Here is a 22,461-nt window from a genome sequence, read left to right on the forward strand (position 1 = left end):
TAAAATTAGAAAAATCTTTTGACCTCTCTAGAGGCCATATTTTTCAATGGATCTTCATGAAAATTGATCGGAATGTTCACCTTGATGATATCTAGGTCAGTTTTGAAACTGGGTCACGTGCGGTCAAAAACTAGGCCAGTAGGTATAAAAATAGAAAAACCTTGTGACCTCTCTAAAGGTCATATTTTTCATGAGATCTTCATGAAAATTAGTGAGAATGTTCACCTTGGAGATATCTAGGTAAAGTTCAAAACAGGGTCACGTACCTTTGAAAACTAGGTCAATAGGTCAAATAATAGAAAAACTTTGTGACCTCTCTAGAGACTATATTTTTCAATGGGTCTTCATGAAAATTGGTCAGAAAATTTATCTTGATAATATTTAGGTCAAGTTCAAAACTGGGTCACATGAGCTCAAAAACTAGGTCACTATGTTAAATAATAAAAAAAACGACATCATACTCAAAACTGGGTCATGTGGGAAGAGGTTAGCGATTCAGGACCATCATGGTCCTCTTGTTTGCGACTTTGCGTACAATTAAAAATTATAGTGGGCACAATTTGTTCATTGGGACTTAAATTCATGGTTGAGCTCAACCACAAGAGTTAATCCCCCACAAATAATAAAGATTTCACAGTAATTAAAAAAACTTAATTGTACTCTAGTCTTTAAATTCACTATAATATGTACAAACATACGAATATTATTACACGGACCTATGATTTACAGAATTAACACCAATTTAATAGAAAAAACATATTGGAAGTAATGGAGATTAAAACTAATTCACAGTTGGGGGCAGATAAATTGAAACTAATTTAAAAAGGGTAAAACTTAAAACAGCACAAAGCAACAAACAACAAGAACATTCAGCTGAACTGAACTGAACAGAACAGGAATGGTTTCGTCAAAATGTTTAAAAACCTTGAATAGTAGACTTTTCAGTGGGCCAGTTTTTAAAGCCAGTTATAGGTATGGTGCCAATGATTGTAGATATCGGAAAGCTACTGGTCATGTGCCTGAGAATAGATTCCACAAGTCGAGCAACATGACCAGAGGATTTGCGTCCTTTATGCTGGACAGGGAGGCCTTCTGTACTTCCTTGATGTATTCAAACTCCCTTTCAGATATATCATTTGAAATCAGCGTGCTATCTTACTGATCTCATTTTTTGTTATTTAGGCCATACCAAATTGATTTGTCGTTCGTCGGAACTACCGCATCAATGATTTCATTCCCGAGAAAAAGAAAAAAAATTCAACCGCCCGCACGTACATAAAAATCGCCGAATTTTTTATATTTTTTTCTGATTACGCGGTCCGGAAAGATAACGGTAAACAGGTTTTATCGCTGTTTTAATGCGTCAAAGTGATATTGATTGGAATCCATGCGTTCATAATACATGTAGCTCGCTCGCTCCCATTTTTTTTGAAAATTTTCCGAAGAACTATTAATCAATTTGGTATGGCCTTAAATATCAAGTTATCTATTTAAACATTTTATATCATTTTTGTTTGTACATATTTAACACAAATATAAGAGTGACACTTTCTTAATAGTGTCCTTAAATGCAAGTTCAAGTCCTTGTGACAGTGGACAGTCACTATGTGGGGGTGGGTTTTTAGCTCACCTGAGCACAAAGTGCTCAGGGTGAGGTATTGTGATCGCTCACCGTCTGGCGTCCGTCCACACTTTCCTTTAAACAACATCTCCTCATAAACCAACAGGCCAATTTTGATGAAACTTCACAGGGATGTTCCTTGGGTGGTCCCCTTTCAAAATTGTCCAAAGAATTGAATTCCATGCAGAACTCTGGTTGCCATGGCAACCGAAAGGAAAAACTTTAAAAATCTTCTTCTCAAAAACCAGAAGCCCTAGAGCTTAGATATTTGGTGTGAAGCATTGCCTAGTGGACCTCTACCAAGTTGTTTCAAATCATGACCCCGGGGTCATAATTGACCCCGCCCCAGGGGTCACTTGATTTTACATAGGAAAATCTTAAAAAATCTTCTTCTCAAAAACCAGAAGCCCTAGAGCTTAGATATTTGACATGTAGCATTGACTAGTGGACCTCTACTAAAGTTGTTCAAATCATGACCCCAGGATCAAAATTGACCCCGCCCCAAGGGTCACTTGATTTTACATAGATTTCTATAGGAAAATATTCAAATTTTTTTTTAAAAATAAACCAGAAGGCCTAGAGCTTAGATATTTGACATGTAGCATTGCCTCATGGACCTCTACAAAATTTGCTCAAATCACGACCCCCGGGGTCAAAAATGACTCTGCCCCCGGGTCACTTGATTTTACATGGGAAAATCTTCAAAAATTTTCTAAAAATTAACCAGAAAGCCTAGAGCTTAGATATTTAACCTGTAGCATTGCCTAATGGACCTCTACAAAACTTATTAAAATCATGACCCCCGGGGTCAAAATTGACCCTGCCCCAGGGGTCACTTTATTTTACATAGGAAAGTCTTCAAAAAATTTCTAAAAAATAAACCAGAAGGCCTAGATCTTAGATATTTGACATGTAGCATTGCCTAGTAGACTTCTACAAAATTTGTTCAAATCATGACCCTCGGGGGTCAAATTGACCCTGCCCCATGGGGTTACTTGATTGTACATAGAAAAATCTTCCAAAATAATTCTAAAAATCATCAGTTTGACATTTGAAACATGTAGCTCATATTACTCTGGTGAGCGATCCAGGGTCATCATGACCCTCTTGTATATAGACTTATATAGGACAAAGCTTTAAAAATCTTTTTATCATTATGTGGGGGTATAATATATCTAATAAGGCATATTGCTTTTCTTGTGTTCAAGTATGATTGCATTATGGTGATTATCATTAACCTAAAACTGACAAGTTGTATTCAACAGTAGCTTCAGCTTGAATCTTTCACATCACATTCTTCATGTGAATAAGTATATTTTGTTTTCAATGGATAAGCTTTTTAGCTCACCTGTCATGAAGTGACAAGGTGAGCTATTGTGACCGCTTGATGTCCATCATCAGTCGTGCGTCGTCCGTCAACAATTTCTAAAAAAATCTTCTTCTTGAAAACCACTGGGCAGAATTACACCAAACTTCACAGGAATGATCCTTAGGTGGCCCCCTTTCAAAATTATTCAAAGAATTGAATTCCATGCAGAACTCTGGTTGCCATGGCAACCAAAAGAAAAAAAAGGAAAAAATCTTGTCCAATACCACAGGGCCTAGGGCTTTGATAATTTGGTTAGTAGCATCATCTAGTGGTCCTCTACCAAAATTGATCAAATTATCCCCATAGGGTCAAATATGGCCCCGCCCTGGGGGTCACATGGTTTATATAGACTAATATAGGGAAAACTTTGAAAATCTTCTTGTTCAAAACCACATGGCCGAGGGCTATGATATTTGGTATGTAGCATCATCTAGTGGTCCTCTACCAAAAATTGTTCAAATTATCCCCCTAGGGTCAAATATGGCCCCGCCCCGGGGGTCACATGGTTTATATAGACTTATATAGGGAAAACTTTGAAAATCTTCTTGTACAAATTAACCACATGGCCTAGGGCTTTGATATTTAGTATGTAGCATCATCTAGTGGTCCTCTACCATGATTGTTCAAATTATCCCCCTAGGGTCAAATATGGCCCCGCCCCGGGGGTCCCAAGTTTTACATAGACATATAGGAAAAAAAGTTTAAAAATCTTCTTGTTTGAAACCACAACACTTTGACCTTTGATATTTGGTTTGTAGCATTGTCTGATGGTCCTCAACCAAAATTCTTCAAATTGTACCCCTTGGGTGAAAAGAGGCCCCCAAGGGGTCCCAAGTTTTTAGCTCACCTGAGCATAAAGTGCTCGGGGTGAGCTATTGTGATCGCTCACCGTCCGGCGTCCGGCCGTCCACACTTTCCTTTAAACAACATCTCCTCATAAACCACTAAGCCAATTTCATCCAAACTTCACAGGAATGTTCCTTGGGTGAAGCTCTACAAAAATTGTTCAAAGAATTGAATTCCATGCAGAACTCTGGTTGCCATGGCAACCGAAAGGAAAAACTTTAAAAATCTTCTTCTCAAAAACCAGAAGCCCTAGAGCTTAGATATTTGGTGTGAAGCATTGCCTAGTGGACCTCTACCAAGTTTGTTCAAATCATGACCCCGCCCCAGGGGTCACTTGATTTTACATAGGAAAATCTTAAAAAATCTTCTTCTCAAAAACCAGAAGCCCTAGAGCTTAGATATTTGACATGTAGCATTGCCTAATGGACCTCTACTAAAGTTGTTCAAATCATGACCCTGGGGTCAAAATTGACCCCGCCCCAGGGGGATTTTACATAGGAAAATCTTCAAAAAATTTCTAAAAATAATCCAGAAGGCCTAGAGCTTAGATATTTCACCTGTAGCATTGCCTAGTGGACCTCTACAAATTTTTTTCAAATCATGACCCCGGGATAAAAATTGACCCCGCCCCAGGGGTCACTTGATTTTACATAGGAAAATCTTCAAAAATTTTCTAATAAATAAACCAGAAGGCCTACAGCTTAGATATTTCACGTATAGCATTGCCTAATGGACCTCTACAAAATTTATTCAAATCATACCCCTGGGGTCAAAATTGACCCCGCCCCAGGGGTCACTTGATTTTACATAGGAAAATCTTCAAAATTTTTCTGAAAATAAACCAGAAGGCCTGTATCTTAGATATTTCACATGTAGCATTGCCTAGTAGACTTCTACAAAATTTATTCAAATCATGACCCAGGGGTCATATTGACCCCGCCCCATGGGGTTACTTGATTGTACATAGAAAAATCTTCAAATTTTCTAAAAATAAACCAGAAGGCCTAGAGCTTAGATATTTCACATGTAGCATTGCCTAATGGACCTCTACAAAATTTGTTCAAATCATGACCCCGCCCCAGGGGTCACTTGATTTTACATAGGAAAATCTTCAAAAAATTTCTTAAAATAAACCAGAAGGCCTAGAGCTTAGATATTTCACATATAGCATTGTCTAGTGGACCTTTGTTCAAATCATGAGCCCCGGGGTCAAAATTGACCCCGCCTCAGGGGTCACTTGATTTTACATAGGAAAATCTTCAAAAATTTTCTAAAAATAAACTAGAAGGCCTAGAGCTTAGATATTTCACATATAGCATTACCTAGTGGAACTTTGTTCAAATCATGACCTCCGGGGTCAAAATTGACCCAGCCCCAGGGGTCACTTGATTTTACATAGGAAAATCTTCAAAAAATTTCTAAAAATAAACCAGAAGGCCTAGATCTTAGATATTTGACATGTAGCATTACCTAGTAGACTTCTACAAAATTTGTTCAAATCATGACCCACGGGGTAAAATTGGCCCCGCCCCAGGGGTTACTTGATTGTACATCGGAAAATCTTCCAAAATAATTCTAAAAAAAATCATCAGTTTGACATTTGAAACATGTAGCTCATATTACTCTGGTGAGCGATCCAGGGTCATCATGACCTTCTTGTATATAGACTTATATAGGAAAAAGCTTTAAAAATCTTTTTATCTGAAACCGTACGACCTAGGCTTTTGATATTTGGTATGATGCATTGTCTAGTAGTCCTCTACCAAAATTATTCAAATTATGCCCCTGGGGTTAAAAGAGGCCCGGCCCTGGGGTCACTTAGTTATTATGTGAGTTATATAGGAAAAAATACTTAAAAAATCATCTGATCCTATTTCCAAGACTGTTTAATTATAATTACCTGATGACCCCAAGTAATATGATGTCACTTGACTGTGACCTTGACCTACTGACCTACTTTCTTGTTTTTTAAGATACAGCCTTGAAATTTTTATGACATACACAGTTTTGCACAAAAATCATAAAACTGAATTTCATTGACCATGAATGTGACCTACTGACTTTTTGAATATTTTATCATCAGTTTGACATTTGAAACATGTAGCTCATATTACTCAGGTGAGCGATCCAGGGTCATCATGACCCTCTTGTTAGTGTGAAAACATTTATTTACCCTGCATTTTTGACGCACCGTCTGAACAGAATCGGACAAGCTTGGTCTTGAACTCCTTTTCTAAGCCAAGCTTTGCAAAGGTTTCACAAATTTGGCCATGTATGTCACTAGATGAAGCAGACTTGGCAATCTAAGTGGATAAGAACTGGTCCTGAATTACCCCATTTGAACATGTACGAGTGTAAATAGACTGTGAAGTCACTGGAACCATTGCAGGTGAGAGAGAAGAATTTAGCAGAAGTATTCTGGCAAACATCTCCCCTGGTGACACTCAAGATAAACTGCAATAGTGTTGCACCCCCTTTAGCTGTCGTGTAAGATGTTCCAACATCTAACCCTTTCATTTTGTCCAGTTCATAAATGTGTTTATAATCTAGGAATGACTTGTGATGTTTGGCAATAAAATGAGCAGTTCTCATTTTGATAGACAGCTGGCCAATTTGAGATTTGTTCCTTTTTATCAAACATGAAGTTGCCTGTGAAGTTGAATGCTCATTAACATGTCTGTCAACACTGCGTAAGTGTTGTTTAATCCTTTCATGAGTTTTAAGTGAATCAAGTCTAATATTTTCATCCCTTTTACAAAGGATGAATCACTGTCAGGATTCATATCTTTGCACCATTTACAGAACATTTTACCATCTTCGTGAAGTAGCCATGGCCTAGTTTTCTACTACGGTGACTGAAAATCACGTTCGCGCTTTGCTTCATATTGCTTTTTGCTGTTTTCCTTCGACAATTCGCTGCCTGACTTCCATTTCAAACCCTGTTTCGCACCGTCAAAATATTTCAAGAAGTTTGCCATATTGTTTATTGTTTACTTAGAGCATGCGCGATTGAGGATTCCTAGAAGGAGAACAGGAATCATTGATAAATCAGAACAGTCTTCTAACCATTTTCCAGCAAGTAATGTGAGCAGCATCGGTTTGCATTTGTGGAAGTTTTTGATGCATGATTGTGTTCTGACTAACTCTAAATCACTCGTTTGGAAAAATTTATGGAATAGTTTGAATTCGATTCCCTCGCAATTCTGACCACCCAATGGAGCATGCTCATACAGTTTCAATAATTCAGTAAGCGTTCCTCAATCTGGACGATTCGTCATTAATTCAATAAGCGTTCGTCAATCTGGACGATGCACGATAAATAAGCGTTTATTAATGGAGATCGTATGAAATCACGATGCTATACACGCTTAATTTGCATGTTGTTTTTATGCCCCCGGCATCTACAGATGCGGGAGGCATATAGTGATTGTCCTATCCATCCGTTCGTCTGTTCGAGCACACGATTGGTATCTTAGGTGGTAGGAGGTGTGGCCTAGGACAGTAGAAATCCTTTGTATTTATTCCGTAACCACTTAATTCTTTTGTTCCTTAAGCGGTCATTCTATTGTTTTCAAACAATGGAATGACCACCCAATACATGAATCGTATGGGCGTCCGTTTGTCCGTCCATACGAGGTTAACCAAATGGGACCGTTTCGTCTAGCATCAATACCCCTAACTAGAATTGACTTAGTACTAATGCAGATGTAACCTGTGACCATTCCTCATCTTCAGACATCACCTGACCTCAGTTTGACATTGACCTTGAACTTGACCACGTTTTGGAGTTAGCTTGCTTTGTATCGACAAGGATGCCACCAGGAGCATCAAGCGTTTATTGAACGCAGCTATTTGCTTTAAAAATCACATTAGGAAAAAAACGGTAGCCTGGTCAGGCTTGTATCTGCGGAAAATCGGTAGCCCGAGCTGAAATTCGGTAGCCACGGGCTATCAGACTACCACGAATTTCGAACACTGTATTAAATTTCATAATTGTCGTCAGATCGTGCATTTGCATTCAGTTGTGAACCAAAAATGTGCCATTTTTGATGAGAAAATATTTTTTAGGCTTAAGGATAACATGGTGTAATAGGCCTAAATTTCACCAAAAGCGTACATACAACTTGATAATGTAAGCTTTAAAAATGTCAAATGATAGAAATAAGGTGCATATTGACAAGTTATATAGTGACAGAAGTTCTCAAAAATTTCTTTAGATTAGGCCCCCTGATAATTTTGGTTTTTCATGAGTTATCTCCCCTGAAAACTAGAAAAAAAAAAAAGATTTTCTCCTTTCCCCTACGGGGAATTCTAGATTTCTTTTTTATATTTGTATCAGAATCATATAATGCAGCTTTCTACTGCAAAATTTTCTCAAAACTCAAGTTCAGATTCTCATAATCAAAGAAGTTATATATTTCCCATAGGCATCAATGTTGACTTCAATACCGATTATCTCCCCCAAAAATGAAAAAAATAGAAAAATTGCTCGGTGAAAAGTTTTTAATTTTGAATGTCTTTAAAGTGACCAAATTTCATTTAAATATTTCCATCCAGTTACAAGATATGAAATATGGCTATTATACCATGTTATCTTTAATTACAACCATGGCTGATTTTTGACTTGAAAATGTTGTATAATACACATGCAATTAAAATTCTAAAATTTTGGATACGTCAGTTTAACATGATTTTATACATTCATACAGCGGATTACATGCCATATAGGTTCTTAATTTGCTTCCTTTTTCAATACATATGGACAATTTGCCACATGTATTTCTTTGCCATTCCTCACCACAAACTTATTCGGCAAAGGATACCAATTCATCGATACCTGGAGGGTATTAAGGTCCTTTTCCAGAGTTAAACACTCTAGTCTGCAGGGATCGCTTTTGGCAGATACCTTTATGAGATTAAATCCCATTTGCCTTGAATCTATGGGATTTTGACAAAATTAATGGGATTTTTTCTTTTTAAAATGAGATCTTACATCAGCCGACAGCCTTTATTACATTGAAAAGGAAACATCTGTTTATTTGTAAGAACAATATATCTTTGTTAATAAACAAAACAGTTCCTTTCAGAGACACTTCTAACATAACTTAAAATTCTGTGCCTGAATAGGTTGATGGAAGTTGTAACTGAGTGCAGGGTCCACATGCAATTATTTCCTTTCAGTAAGGAGTTAACTTTGAGCTTTTACTTCAAAGCTGCTCTGTCCAAGTGGAAGCTCATTTATATTTCAATCTTTCTGGATCTGATACACTTCTAGTACGCCAGAACAGCTTTGAAGTCAAACTCATAATTACCCTACCCTAGGCCTCAGTCATCATTTCATTTGGAATTTCGGGCATTCAGCTTATTTTTCATTAAGGGACTTCACCAGAGGTTTCCCCACCTTGTTGTTATTCTCATCGCTACTCGTCCGTGTGAATGGAAGCAAAGTTCTGCCTTCCATACACTTTAATTTCTTCTTCAGTGGCATTTTGACACTTCGCGAAAACATGTGATTTTTGCCTGGTAATCATGACCCTTACAGAAGCAAGCCTCTGTGGCGTACATGCTGCGTATTTGCTGTGTATATGCCGCAAACACAGTAGTACGCCAGAGGAGTACATTTTACATACACCGCATGCTGCGTACATGCCGCGTACTATTTCGACGAGTACACAGCATGTACGCAGGAGGTCACTAGTACACTTCAAGTACGCAGCACAGACTCTGAAAATTTAAGGAGTACACTGCATGTACGCAGGAGGGACTTGTACAAGAAAATAGTACACTGCATGTACACCGCAGATACTTTGAAATTTGTGCAGTACACTTCATATACGCGGAAAAGACTTGTACAATTTCTTTTGGCATTTATACTTTGTCTTTTTTTATAAGTTAAAGTCTGAAGTAAACTTCATATACGCGGGAGGGACTTGTTAATTTTCTTTTGGTGTTTATACTTTGAATTTTTTTAGGTAAAAGTCTGAAGTACACTTCATGCAGGAAGGATTTGTACATTTTTTTTTTTTCTTGGAAGCAAGAACTTGATTTCCGAGTAACTTTTATCTTCATAGCATAGAGTAGTTCAGATAACTGGTATTCTGAACAATGAAAATTTGCCAAACTATTTGCAATGTTCATTTGTGAAGCTTACATCTTGGTGATTTCTGAGCTGCACCTTGCATGCAGTGTAAAAATATATTCTTTTTCATTTTGAATTAATCCTGGAGCTTTCTAACTTGGATAATTGAAAAGCCTTATTTGAACTTTGTTGCATTACATTTTGTAATACATGAAATAATTACCAAGATAATGCCTCAACAGCGCCCGAATGAGAAGAATTAATAGCTCTCACTGTTATTTGAATACTCTTAAGCAAAACACCATTCTATCATGTTTTATAAAGGCTTTAATGCTCATTATGTTAACTCATTAAGGCCTCACCAAATTAAAAAGTTGTTCATCGGATTTGCCGCTCGTATATTTTCATAACGTTTTTGGCTAATTGCGCTCGCCCCATTGGAAAAAAATCAATCCAAAATTTTTTGGTGCGCTACTTTTTACGGACGTAAAAGTGTATAAATGCTTATATAATTCCAGTCCTAGATTGTTCTCAGATGGATTTTAATCAAAATAAATACATACTACGCACACATTGTCTATAATAAATCACAACACTTATATTTAGTTGCATTAAAGTTGTTTCCCCTTGATGCAGTTACGCCATTTTCTTCAAATGTTTACCAAATTACATGGTACAAAAATTGATTTATTTCATTGAAAAGTGGATGAAGAAAAGCATACTAATTTATTTGATAACATCAATCTACATTATTTGGTAAGGGTAAATACTTATTGATGCATGTCACATCTTTTTTCTGGTTTTTTTCTGTCCAAATGATCAGCATTTCCATACGAAAGTTGGTGGGGTAAGGAATTTACATTATCACAGCAGTTTCGCCACAGGAGTACACAGCATGTATGCAGCAGGAGTACACAGCATGTACGCCGCAGGACTCTGGCCAGGAGTACACCACATGTACGCCGCAGGAGTACACAGCATGTACGCCGCAGTAGTACACAGCATGTACGCCGCAAGAGTACACAGCATGTACGCCGCAGGGGTAGTACACCGCAGGCTCATTTGCATGTGAAAAGTGTATGTGCCGCGTACATGCTGTGTACTATTTCCCGCATACTAAATTCCTCCAGCGTACATCCTGTGTACTATGTAGTCCACAGCATGTACGCAGCAAGTAGTACGCGGCAGAGCTCATTTGCATGTCAAAAGTGTACTACAAACGTACTATCGGTGTATGTGCGGTGTATATCCTGCGTACTATTTAAAGCCCTTGATTTTAGTACACATCATGTACGCATCATATACGCTGTATGTACACAGCAAGAGTACGCAGCAGGCCTTTTTCTTCTGTAAGGGCATTATCACCGGATGCGCTATGGAGATAAAAGCAAAATTCAAGCGCCTAATAGTAAGTAAGTAAGTAAGTAACGTCTTTATTTAATGAGGCTAACGCATTCGGTTTCCCGATCTTCCATGCGGGCCTCAACATATACACAACATATATATAGTCAACATAATACACAAAATATATACAGTAAACAGTACGAAACATAATAAAAATGAAATATTTGAAGTAATGATTTTTATCAATTCATCACTAACAGTTTAGATATTAAGATGATTATATAATGCAAAAATTTAGTTAGAGAATTGCCACTGGACATAAGATGTTTGAAATTTCCTAAGAGTGTCAGAATTTCGAATTTGTGTTGGAATGTCATTCCATATTTTTGGACCGGAGTAAGTAAATGACTTTCTAAACAATTCTATTTTTGGTTTTGGTATAATTAAGTTTGAACTTTGTACAGATCTTAGGTTTAAATTGTGCCTGTGATTAACTGTTTGGAATTTATTTTTCATGTAAAGTGGAAATGATGGTTCATTTATAGATTTATACATGAGAATTGACTTTTTGTACATAATTCTTTGGTCAAATGACATCCAATTTAGTTCTTTAAATAATTCATTTGAAGAGGTATCGAAACTTTTGTCTAAGATTATTCTGGCAGCTCTCTTTTGAAATTTGATAATGTCTGAAAGTTACAAATTCATTGCTGCAGTTTCCCCAAATAGTGCAGCAGTAATCCAAGTGAGGCAGTATGTAAGCATTAAAGAATAGTTTTCTAGAATGAAGATCAAGATATTGTTTAATTCTAAGAAGCAAGTAGAGCTGTGAATTACATTTTTTTAACATTGTTTGTATATGTGTTTTCCATTTTAGATTGTTGTCTACATATACTCCTAGTAGTTTTTCAGTGTCTGTCAATTCTATTTCTTGGTCTTGAAGGTGTAGAGTAGGAGATGTAGTATTTCTTGATTTTGTATTTCTTATTGATATGTTCATGGATTTAGTTTTTTGTGCATTTAGAACCATTGTATTTTGTTTGCACCATGTGTTAACATTTTCAAGATCTGTTTGGAGATTTTCAATTACTTCCATTAAAGTATTTCCTGTAGCTGTGAGGGAAGTATCGTCAGCAAACATATTAGTATTAGACCTTTCAACATGAAGATATAGATCATTTATATATATAATGAACAGAAGAGGCCCAAGGACTGAACCCTGGGGTACTCCTGAGACAACTTCTGCTGGTTCAGATAAGACACCAGATACATTTATTTAATAAATGTCATACGATCAGCAAGTCCGCATTGCAGCAAAAAGTCGCAATTTTGGCAAAAGATCATGTTGCGCGGATGCGATTTTTAATCGCATTTGAGCAAAATTTATGCGATTTTCACCAAAAAACACGAGGATATCGCGGAATCACGGCCAAAAGTGATCCCTGGTCTGTTTAAGCCCGCAAAAAAAGAAAATCACACACATTATGCCTGTATTTATTTAGTAGAAACTTTTAACTCTTCAAGCAAGCAACTGTACTCGGGTGAGCGATATAGGGCTGTCATGGCCCATCTGTTTTAATATAATCATTTGTACTTTTTATTTACAGAAAAGTCCTCTGCTGAAAGTGTCAGGATTAGCTGGATATTTGTTACCGCTGTGATGTTTGTGGTGTGCTGTATGGTCTGATTTCAACAAGACTTACAAGACTTGAGAGAACTTTTTTTTTTTTATATCAGAAAGATGACTGTTCTGTTACTAGTTCATAATGTTTAATTTTTAAACTGTGCTGTGACACTGTGTTTCAGAAATTTCTTTCTATTGTGCAAATAAATACCTGTTAATTACAGAACGCCAGTTCTATATGCTTTTTGTTCTTTTATGATATTTTATAAGAAAAGGTAATTTTTATACAAGAGAAATATGTTTTGTTGAAAATTTCTGCGACTGCCAATTTAGAAAGTTAAATTTTGATTAGATCGCAAATATAGAAAATATATAAAGATTTTTCTGGAAGTTACAAAGTTAAGTCCATTCTAAAGAAAAAACAACCAATCTAGAATTTTATAAAAAAAAAAAAAATATATAAAAAATTGAATGAGCCAGAATAAATCTGCATCCATTATTTTGACTCTGCCTCTGGTAAAGATTTGTGTGTGTGTGTGGATGATAGTTTCTGTTAAATAACTTTAGTGGACCAGGTCAGTTGGTCCTAGGTCAAGTTTACAAATGGAACTTGAATGCCAAATTAGAGGTCAAAGGTCATACATTCGGGTGTATATTGCGGTGCTCTTTGGGGCTTCCTGGAATAAGGAATTTCTGAAGTACAAAAAAAATCAATACTTTTTACAGGCTAAATATAAAAAAAACAACTTTTGCTTGTATGGAAAAATATTTGGTACATTAAGATAGTGATTAGGTTTACTTGAGATGATGTACATAATCTTTTTTCAAAGTCAGTTTAGTTCTTTAAGGTAACTCTAGTTATTTGAAATGGGCGTTGTTTTATCAAAGACATTAAAAGTTCTGCATTGAGGCATGATGCATATTGATATTGCAGTTTTGACATTTTAACATTTTTGTACAGACATATAAAAATGAACACCTCTCTGGGAGCTCAGGCCCCGTGTTCACAAAACATTTTCAGTCTCAGCTGAGCTTGATAATGAAACTGTTTTTGTCATTTACATCCAAATAGCATGACTAAAACTAAATTTTAAGTTAATAACGATTTTCAAACGATTTTTCAGTAATAATGGTCAGTCTCATCTAGAATTTAACCTTGAAGTTTTAGTAAAATTGATATTAAAATTTCAAACTCAAACTCAGCTGAGACCGAAAAATGTTTTGTGAACACGGGGCCAGGTCACACAGTGTAAGTACATATGTTGGCAGTATCAGTTTGTCTTAACTTGTCCAGATGACTTGATTAATCAATGACGGGTACAAGATTTGATATATCTCATGCTGCTAACATTACTGGCACAAGTAGAAATTTGCCATATGGATCTTACATGTTTAACTTTAAGGGTCCAACTGAAATCTGCATTATGTCTGAACTTTATACAGGTAATAACAGTTTTATGTCTAGGAAGTTGTGTTGTCTTTAGCATAAATAAAATATTGTCTAGATTAAAGTAAGATTGTCAGAAATATTGTGTAAAATTTTTAAGATAAAGTAGACAAAAAACTCTGACAAAAAAAATTGTGGGTGACATGTTTGAGAAAATATGTTGAAGATTGCATTAATTTTGTTGTGTAAGCTGCAGATAAAAAATTATGGTTACTAACTATTGGCCTAGTATTCATTTCAACATTGTGTTAGAATTGTCTTTTCTGCCTTGATTCGTCATGCATGTAGGCAGGGCTTTGGAAATTTTGAAAACCCAATCGGTCCGAAATGAAATTGCGACATCGGCGTTACCCCACCCATCCTATTATACATATATACTATATTTGTAAAACGTGATGAGTAAAGAAATTAGTATGTCATTCATTAAAAATCAATTACCTGTCACCGCGAATTACCATACAATGAAAACAGTCATTTAGTGTTATATTAGATTGTTAGAGAAATAATTGCTGGGGCATTGTTTTCTTTGCACCGTGTTACCTAACTAGTCTAAAAGCCAATGCACGTGGCCTCGGTTCCGTATACATGGCAGGTACATCACGTTTCTGCATTATTTAATGGATTTTAATAAGAGATCACAGTGTGATCTTGGCGCCCACCATTGAGCCATTTTTGAATGTTCTAAATTTCAAGAAGCAGGTAACTATGTCAGAATCCAGGTCATCACAGTCCTTGGATCCAGTGACCTCTAATACCAGTTGGAAGTTTTGGTTCCATTAAAGGTACTTACATACCAAATATCAAAGAGATTGGTCAATATATGAATGTACTACTAGCAAAAGTTGAAAAATCTATTTCAATGTTGACCTTGACTTTGACCCACACCATTTGACCCCTAACCACACCCATGGGTAGGGTTCAATGTTTGTACACAATTAGAATTCCATGCCAAACTTGGTGGAAATGAACATGCTGAAAAAATTCACCCAAACTGGGGTGATTTAAGCATTAAAACATGAACAAGATGAGTATGAGCAGAAACTGGGTATTTTTCAAGCATCTGGAAACATTTTTGTTTTAGCAATCGTCAAGCAGGGCAATGTTAAAAAGTATTCTGTCTGTATTATTTGTGAATTTAAGAAATTTCAATGTTAAATGAAAGTTTTATTAGGATATTAAACAAAAATGAACGGTAGAAATTTAGATAATTATATTTCTCAGGTTTTCATTTACTGATACGGTGCATATAAGTCAAAATACGATAATTTTACTTCCCGAACGGGAAGCAAGTTACTAAATATCAAGTTTCCCATTCAGGCAGGAGGGAAAACCCAGTGGTTGACTTTACGAACGGAAAGTTTCCCATATACTGATATACGATAGCAGTCTCGAACTCCAACACAGTGTTACTTCCCCTTATCGGTACAATAGATTGACAACATTCCTGATCTTTTCATTCACTCACTACTGAAAATTTCAACATTTTGTTTTAAGTCGGCTAATGGTCTAAGTTAAAGAAGTCAAAAGCTTTTTAGTCCAGTCAAACGCATTCAGGTCCAGTCAAACGTGTTTAAAACATTGTAATCGGCTGGCTGCAAAGATTAAAGGATGTACCGCGCGAGCACTGTAGCGTCACTACTAATTTAATACGGACCGATTACCAAGGTGACAGCCAGAACTTTTGACAGGTTTATTGATTTTTTGAAGGTACGCTCAACAATTTCCTGCTTGGCAGTTGGTCATTTACTGAGATTTCAGACCGAATTTTATGCTTTTTCTCCATTTTTACCGGACCGATTTTTTTTCGTTTTTTCACTTCAGGAATCTGTCTGAAAAGTTAAAAATCGGTCCTAAACCGGCAAATTTCCGAAGCCCTGCATGTAGGTATCACTGTCACTGAAAGCCAGCTTAACATACTTGATTATCAGAAACATACTATGCCAAGTAAAAGGTTTTAACAGAATTGTATGTACCTGAGAGATTAACAAATTTCTTGTACATTTTTTATTATAATCTTAATATTAAAATAAATGAAACCAATGAACTGATCTGTTGTGTATGTCACCAGATTTACTTCTCAATAACAAGTCAAGAGGCTGAGAAAATCACATTACTACAATTATGAATTGCCTGTATTCTTCCAGTGTAATTGCCCCTCAGCTGCATGTGGTGAGGTCTGGCATTTTTAGCTCGTCTGATGTTGTTTTTTTTTTAAATGACTAGTTAAATTGTCATCACTTGATCGGTGTTGGCGTTGCCTGGTTAAGTTCTACTAAACTATCAAAGCTATTGCTTTAAAACTTGCAACACTTGTTCACCATCAATAGCTGACTCTGTACAGCAAGAAACGTAACTCCATCCTGCTTGTTGCAAGAATATTGGCCCCTTTTGGACTTACAAAATATCAGATTTCTTGGTTAAGTTTGCGTTTAGGTCAACTTTTCTCCTTAATGGTCAAAGCTTTAAAACTTGGAGCAGTTATTCACCAATAAAAGCTGCACAGCAAGTACCGTAACTCTACATTGTTTTTTGCAAGAATTATGGCCCCTTTTGGACTTAGAAAATCATGGCTAGGACAATATTTCTATTAAACAAAGACAAAAAAATCAGATGAGCATCTGCACCCGCAAGGTGGTGCTCTTGTTTAAATGGAAATTTACTTTACAACAGTCTTGTGTTACATCAGGATACATGTTTTAGCCCCCTATCATCGATGAAACTGTACCTGCACTATCAGCAAATTTTCTTAAAGTGATCAGTCCAATCTTGATCAAGTAATGACGTTTTTTTTTAAGTTGTCTGATTTTTTAATAGAATCTACGAGGTATTCATCACTTGATCATCTGCATGCTTATAATTTATGTTAGATCCACCTTTTCTCAAAAACTATAACAACTATAGTTTTGAAACTTTGCACACTTGTTTATCATCATGCGTTGACTATGTAAGCCAAGAACCTTAACTCTGATAAGCATTTTGTCAGAATTATGGCCCTTTTTATACTTAGAAATTTTTATTTTTATTTAGGTTGAAATTTTTGTTAAGGTCCACTTTTTTTCACAAAAACTATCAGAGTTACAACTTCGAAATTTTGCACATTTTTTTAAATCTTCATCAGCATTATTGCCCTTTTGTCCTATTAAATTTCTTGGTTAAAATTTTTGTTTATGTCCATTTTACTTGAATAAGAACACCTAAGCTTTGAAACTTTGCACACTGTTTTGATCATCATTAGATTGGTAAGTAGACCAAGAACCATAACTCCAACATTCATTTTGTCAGAATTATTGCCCTTTTTGTCCTTTGAAAATTTGAATTTCTCAGTTAAATTTTTTGTTTATGTACACTTTACTTGAATACTAGTGAGCCATAAGTCTTTATAGGCATTTTGTCTGAATTATGGCCCTTTAAGTACTTAGAAAATTTGAATTTCTTTTTATTTAGGTCCATTTTTCTTGAATTCTATAGGATTTTTTGAGTGCTAATGACAGTTTTCTGTGATATGATTTATTATCCCGCACCAAAGCGGGATATTGTTTTAGCATTGTCCTTACAGCTGTTCTTCAGTCCATTCATCCTTGCTTACATTTGGATACTTAGGTTGCTATAGGAACAATAGTTAATTGTACTTTTTCTTTGATGTCATTCATTCTTATGTGGCTATTTTTCTCTTGTATGGCTAAAAGAACATCAGAGAGAACAGAAGGGTAGCTATAAGTATCTATTTGTAAAGACGTCCATTTGTGCGTCCATTCAAAGTAAAAATTCATAATATTCAAAGAGCATTTCAGAAAGAATCTTCAAACTTCACAGTCATAATTATTAATTAGCACGTGACCTTAATTTGCTCACAGTATCATCCCCCTTGACCCAGTAAAAGCAGAGTTTTTCCCCTTGATTTGGTAAACATTAGGTATTTTTAAGTGTAAGTGACCTTTTGGAAGAACTTCATGCAACTTTACACATTGTTACTAAGGTCACTATAGGGCAGTGATGCATGCAAATCTTTCATCGGGATCTCTTCAGTAACTTCAGTCTTATTGCCCTTTAATTGTTCTAAAATTCATATATTCCCAAAAAACAAAGTAACCCATTGAAAGATTTTTATGAAACTTATGGAGGTAGAATACCTTGTCACTAGGGTAGATTCAAATCAATTGAACCTTAGCAGTTTATTGTATTTTGTGTAATTAAATGTTTTAGCTGCTAGTCGTTACCTCACGTTTATTAATCTCGTCCCTTCAGGTACAATTTTTATCCAAATTTGAAGTACATGACCCTTCAAAAGTATTTTTATTTTGAAAGAAGAAGGAAAATACAGAAATGTACACTTTTCAGTGTATTTCCGTTTTACTGATACCTGTAGAAGTCTGTGTAGTTGATAATTTTATTAGTATAGCATGTTAATTTTCTCATAAGCTTAAAATGTTTCCATCGTAATGCATTTTCTTTCATTTTTAAACAACTAGGTATGATAATGGGTTTTTATGCCCCCAAAGGTGGGCATATTAATATCGCACTGTGAGTGCGTGCGTGGATCCATGTAAATTCTTGTCTGGGCTGTAACTCTGCCATACGTAAAAGGATTTTGAAATATTTTGGCATAATCGTTAACCATAATGGGATGACATGTCCTGCGTAGAACCCAGACTCTTAGCTCCAAGGTCAAGGTCACACTTAGAGGTCAAAGGTTCACAGGGTCTGTTTAGTTTTCGGTCTATAACTCTGCCATCCATGATGGGATTTTGAAATAACTTGGCTTAAATGTTTACCATGAGACGATGTGTCATGCACAACACCCAGACCCCTAGCTCCAAGGTCAAGGTCACACTTAGAAGTCAATGGTTAACAGTGTCCAGTTCATAAATCTGCCATTCATAAAGGGATTTTGAAATTACTTGGCATAAATGGTCCCCATAATGAGACAATGTGTCTTGCGCAAGAGCTAGACCCCTAGATCTAAAGTCAAGGTCACACCTGGATGATAAATGTTAACATGGTCTGTTTCTTGTCCGGTCCATAACTCTGTCATCAATGAAGGGATTTTAAAATTACATGGCATAAATGTTCCCTATAATGAGATGATATGTCATACGCAAGACCCAGAACCTTAGATCCAAGGTCAAGGGTTACACTTAGAAGTCAAAGGTTAACATGGTCTTTTTCTTGTCCAGTCCATAACTGTCATTTATCAAGGGCTTTGAAAATAATTTGACACAAATGTTAACCACATTGAGAAGGTGTCAGGCTTATGATCCGGGTCTCCCAGGTCAAGGTCAAGGTCACAAAATAATTCATACCTAAACTATTCTGGCATATTTTGTGCAGACAGTGGTAGCATTCTTGGGCACACTTCAGGGGCATTTGTCACCAATAGTAACAGCTCTTGTTCTTAATATCTTGCTTTTTAGCATAATTTCTTAGAAAAATATTAAATAAATTTTTCTTTCTTGTTTAATGTAGCTTCAAAACATTTCATTTCTAATGTAAGTACATATGTTTGTTTTATTTGCATTTATATAAACAAATCAAAGCTTAACATACAACAGTATTCCTCCTCTGACTCTTTTTATGGAAAAATCATTGTGCTTGCGAACCACTTGACCAAGAGTGTTGAAACTTAATAGGATGATTGATCATGAAGAGTAGATGACTCCTTTTGATTTTGGGGTCACTCCGTCAAAGGTCAAGGTCACAGGGGCCTGAACATTGAAAACCATTTCCGATCAATAACTGGAGAACCACTTGACCCAGAATGTTGAAACTTCATAGGATGATTGGTCATGAAGAGTAGATGACCCCTATTGATTTTGGGGTCACTCCGTCAAAGGTCAAGGTCACAGGGGCCTGAACATTGAAAACCATTTCCGATCAATAACTAGAGAACCACTTGACCCAGAATGTTGAAACTTCATAGGATGATTAATCATGAAGAGTAGATGACTCCTATTGATTTTGGGTCACTCCGTCAAAGGTCAAGGTCACAGGGGCCTGAACATTGAAAACCATTTCCGATCAATAACTAGAGAACCACTTGACCCAGAATGTTGAAACTTCATAAGATGATTGGTCATGTAGAGTAGATGACCCCTATTGTTTTTGGGGTCACTCTGTCAAAGGTCAAGGTCACAGGGGCCTGAACATTGAAAACCATTTCCGATCAATAACTTTAGTACCACTTGACCCAGAATGTTGAAACTTCATAGGATGATTGTACATGCAAAGTAGATGACTCCTATCCATTTTGGAGTCACTCCGTTAAAGGTCAAGGTCACAGGGGCCTAAACATTGAAAACCATTTCCGGTCAGTAACTTGAGAACCACTCGACCCAGAATGTTGAAACTTCATAAGATGATTGTTCATGCAGAATAAATGACCCCTATTGTTTTTGGGGTCACTCCGTTAAAGGTCAAGGTCACAGGGGCCTGAACATTGGTAACCATTTCCGATCAATAACTTCAGAACCTCTTGATCCAGAATGTTGAAACTTCATAGGATGATTGAACATGCAGAGTAGATGACCCCTATCGATTTTGGGGGCCACTCTAGTAAAGGTCAAGGTCACTGGAGCCCGAACATGGAAAACAATTTCTGATAAATAACTTCAGAACCACTTGACCCAGAATGTTGAAACTTCATAGGATGATTGAACATGCAGAGTAGATGACCCTTATTGATTCTGGGATCAGTCTATTAAAGGTCAAGGTCACAGGGGCCTGGTCATGTAAAATCATTTCTGGAAAATAACTTGAGAACCTCTTGACCTAGAATGTTGAAACTTAATAGGATGATGGGACATGCAGAGTAGATGACCCCTATTTATTTTGAGGTCACTTAATCAAAGGTCAAGGTCACAGGAGCCTGAACAGTGACTTGAGAACCACTAGGCCAATAGTTCCTGACCCCTATTGACTTCTTGCCTATAGGACTTTGCATTGGGGGAGACATGTGCTTTTTTACCAAAGCAATTTCTAGTTTTAGTATATAAGTACCAAATTATCAATGGAAACTGGAAAATGGGTATTAAAATCAAACTGCCCAATTTTTTTTGGAAAATGGCTGTAATAAGTAACCTTCAATTTATGCATGCAGTGATTATCAGTAATTCTCCAATATGTCATGATTAAGAGAAACACATTGCAAAAGAATAAGTAATAACAGTTCTGTTCGTTCCATTCCGCAAAGTATCATTATCCCAGGAGATATTTATCATACATGTGATACGTCCCGGAATGTCTGGGATTGTCGGGGAAATGACATACTCGTCCCAGTGTCCTGGACAGTGTTGAAATGTCCCGGAAAAATATAAATACAGGTACAAATAAAAAAAACATCTCAAAAAACTAGTGTTTTGTCTATAAATTGTTGAATTTTACACAATAAACAGTCCCCGGTGTCACATTGTTTATTCCATATTATCCAATATCAGTTTCATGCCCTCGAGCAGGACACAGGATGATTAAGCCCGCTTTGATTATGCCCCGATCTTTTGATGACCCTGATTAAGTTACAGTCAGTTATAATGACCCTGATTAAGAACTGACAGGATTATGCAATCAATAACTGTTTTATGATACTTTAATTAGGAACAGTGGTTGAAAATCTCGTTTTTCTCGGTGAAGCTACATGTAGCCTTTATGGAAGGGATGATTAAAAACGGTCAATTAAACGATAATTATTTTAAAAGGTTGTAATCATTTAAAATGTAGATCGATTGTCACACATATTCTAAATTAAAATGTTGAATGCCTTTGCCGACAAACCCATGAAAATTGACCAGACTCCAAATATTTTATATCATCGATTTTATCTACACGATTTATTTTATTCCTTTAAGGATTCAATTTGCATCAATTGTTAGATAAACGTTTAAGCTTTAGAATGATACCAAATTAGCTAGATTCTAAATCACAATGACCAGATTAATTCTTCGTATATAGCAGGAAGGTCTAATACGTATCAGTTGTTCCAGGTATATAGTAAGTCTCCTACTTCTCTTCAGTCTCCTACTTCTGTTTACCTCGGGAACGCAATAAATTCACGTGCCGAACTATCGATGTGTATGACCCGTATTTACCTCCCTTGGAAAGCAAGATGACATTTGCAGCAAATTACGATAAGTGACTGAAC

General features: G+C 36.3%; 1 protein-coding gene across 8 annotated transcripts in view; it reads left to right on the forward strand.

Annotated features, from left to right (window-relative positions):
* The window catches only part of LOC123536495 (fibropellin-1-like), a 270,748-nt gene extending 254,378 nt beyond the window's left edge, over window positions 1-16,370 (forward strand). For all 8 annotated transcript variants that reach the window (XM_045319702.2, XM_053529202.1, XM_045319707.2 and 5 more), the window contains one exon: window positions 12,867-16,370. In XM_045319702.2, the coding sequence (XP_045175637.2) occupies window positions 12,867-12,946 (80 nt within the window). In that variant the 3' untranslated portion in view covers window positions 12,947-16,370. The remainder of the gene's footprint in view (window positions 1-12,866) is intronic.
* The last annotated feature ends 6,091 nt before the right edge of the window (window positions 16,371-22,461 follow it).

The sequence above is a fragment of the Mercenaria mercenaria genome, chromosome 17 (assembly GCF_021730395.1).
Source record: "Mercenaria mercenaria strain notata chromosome 17, MADL_Memer_1, whole genome shotgun sequence".
Classification (NCBI taxonomy): domain Eukaryota; kingdom Metazoa; phylum Mollusca; class Bivalvia; order Venerida; family Veneridae; genus Mercenaria; species Mercenaria mercenaria.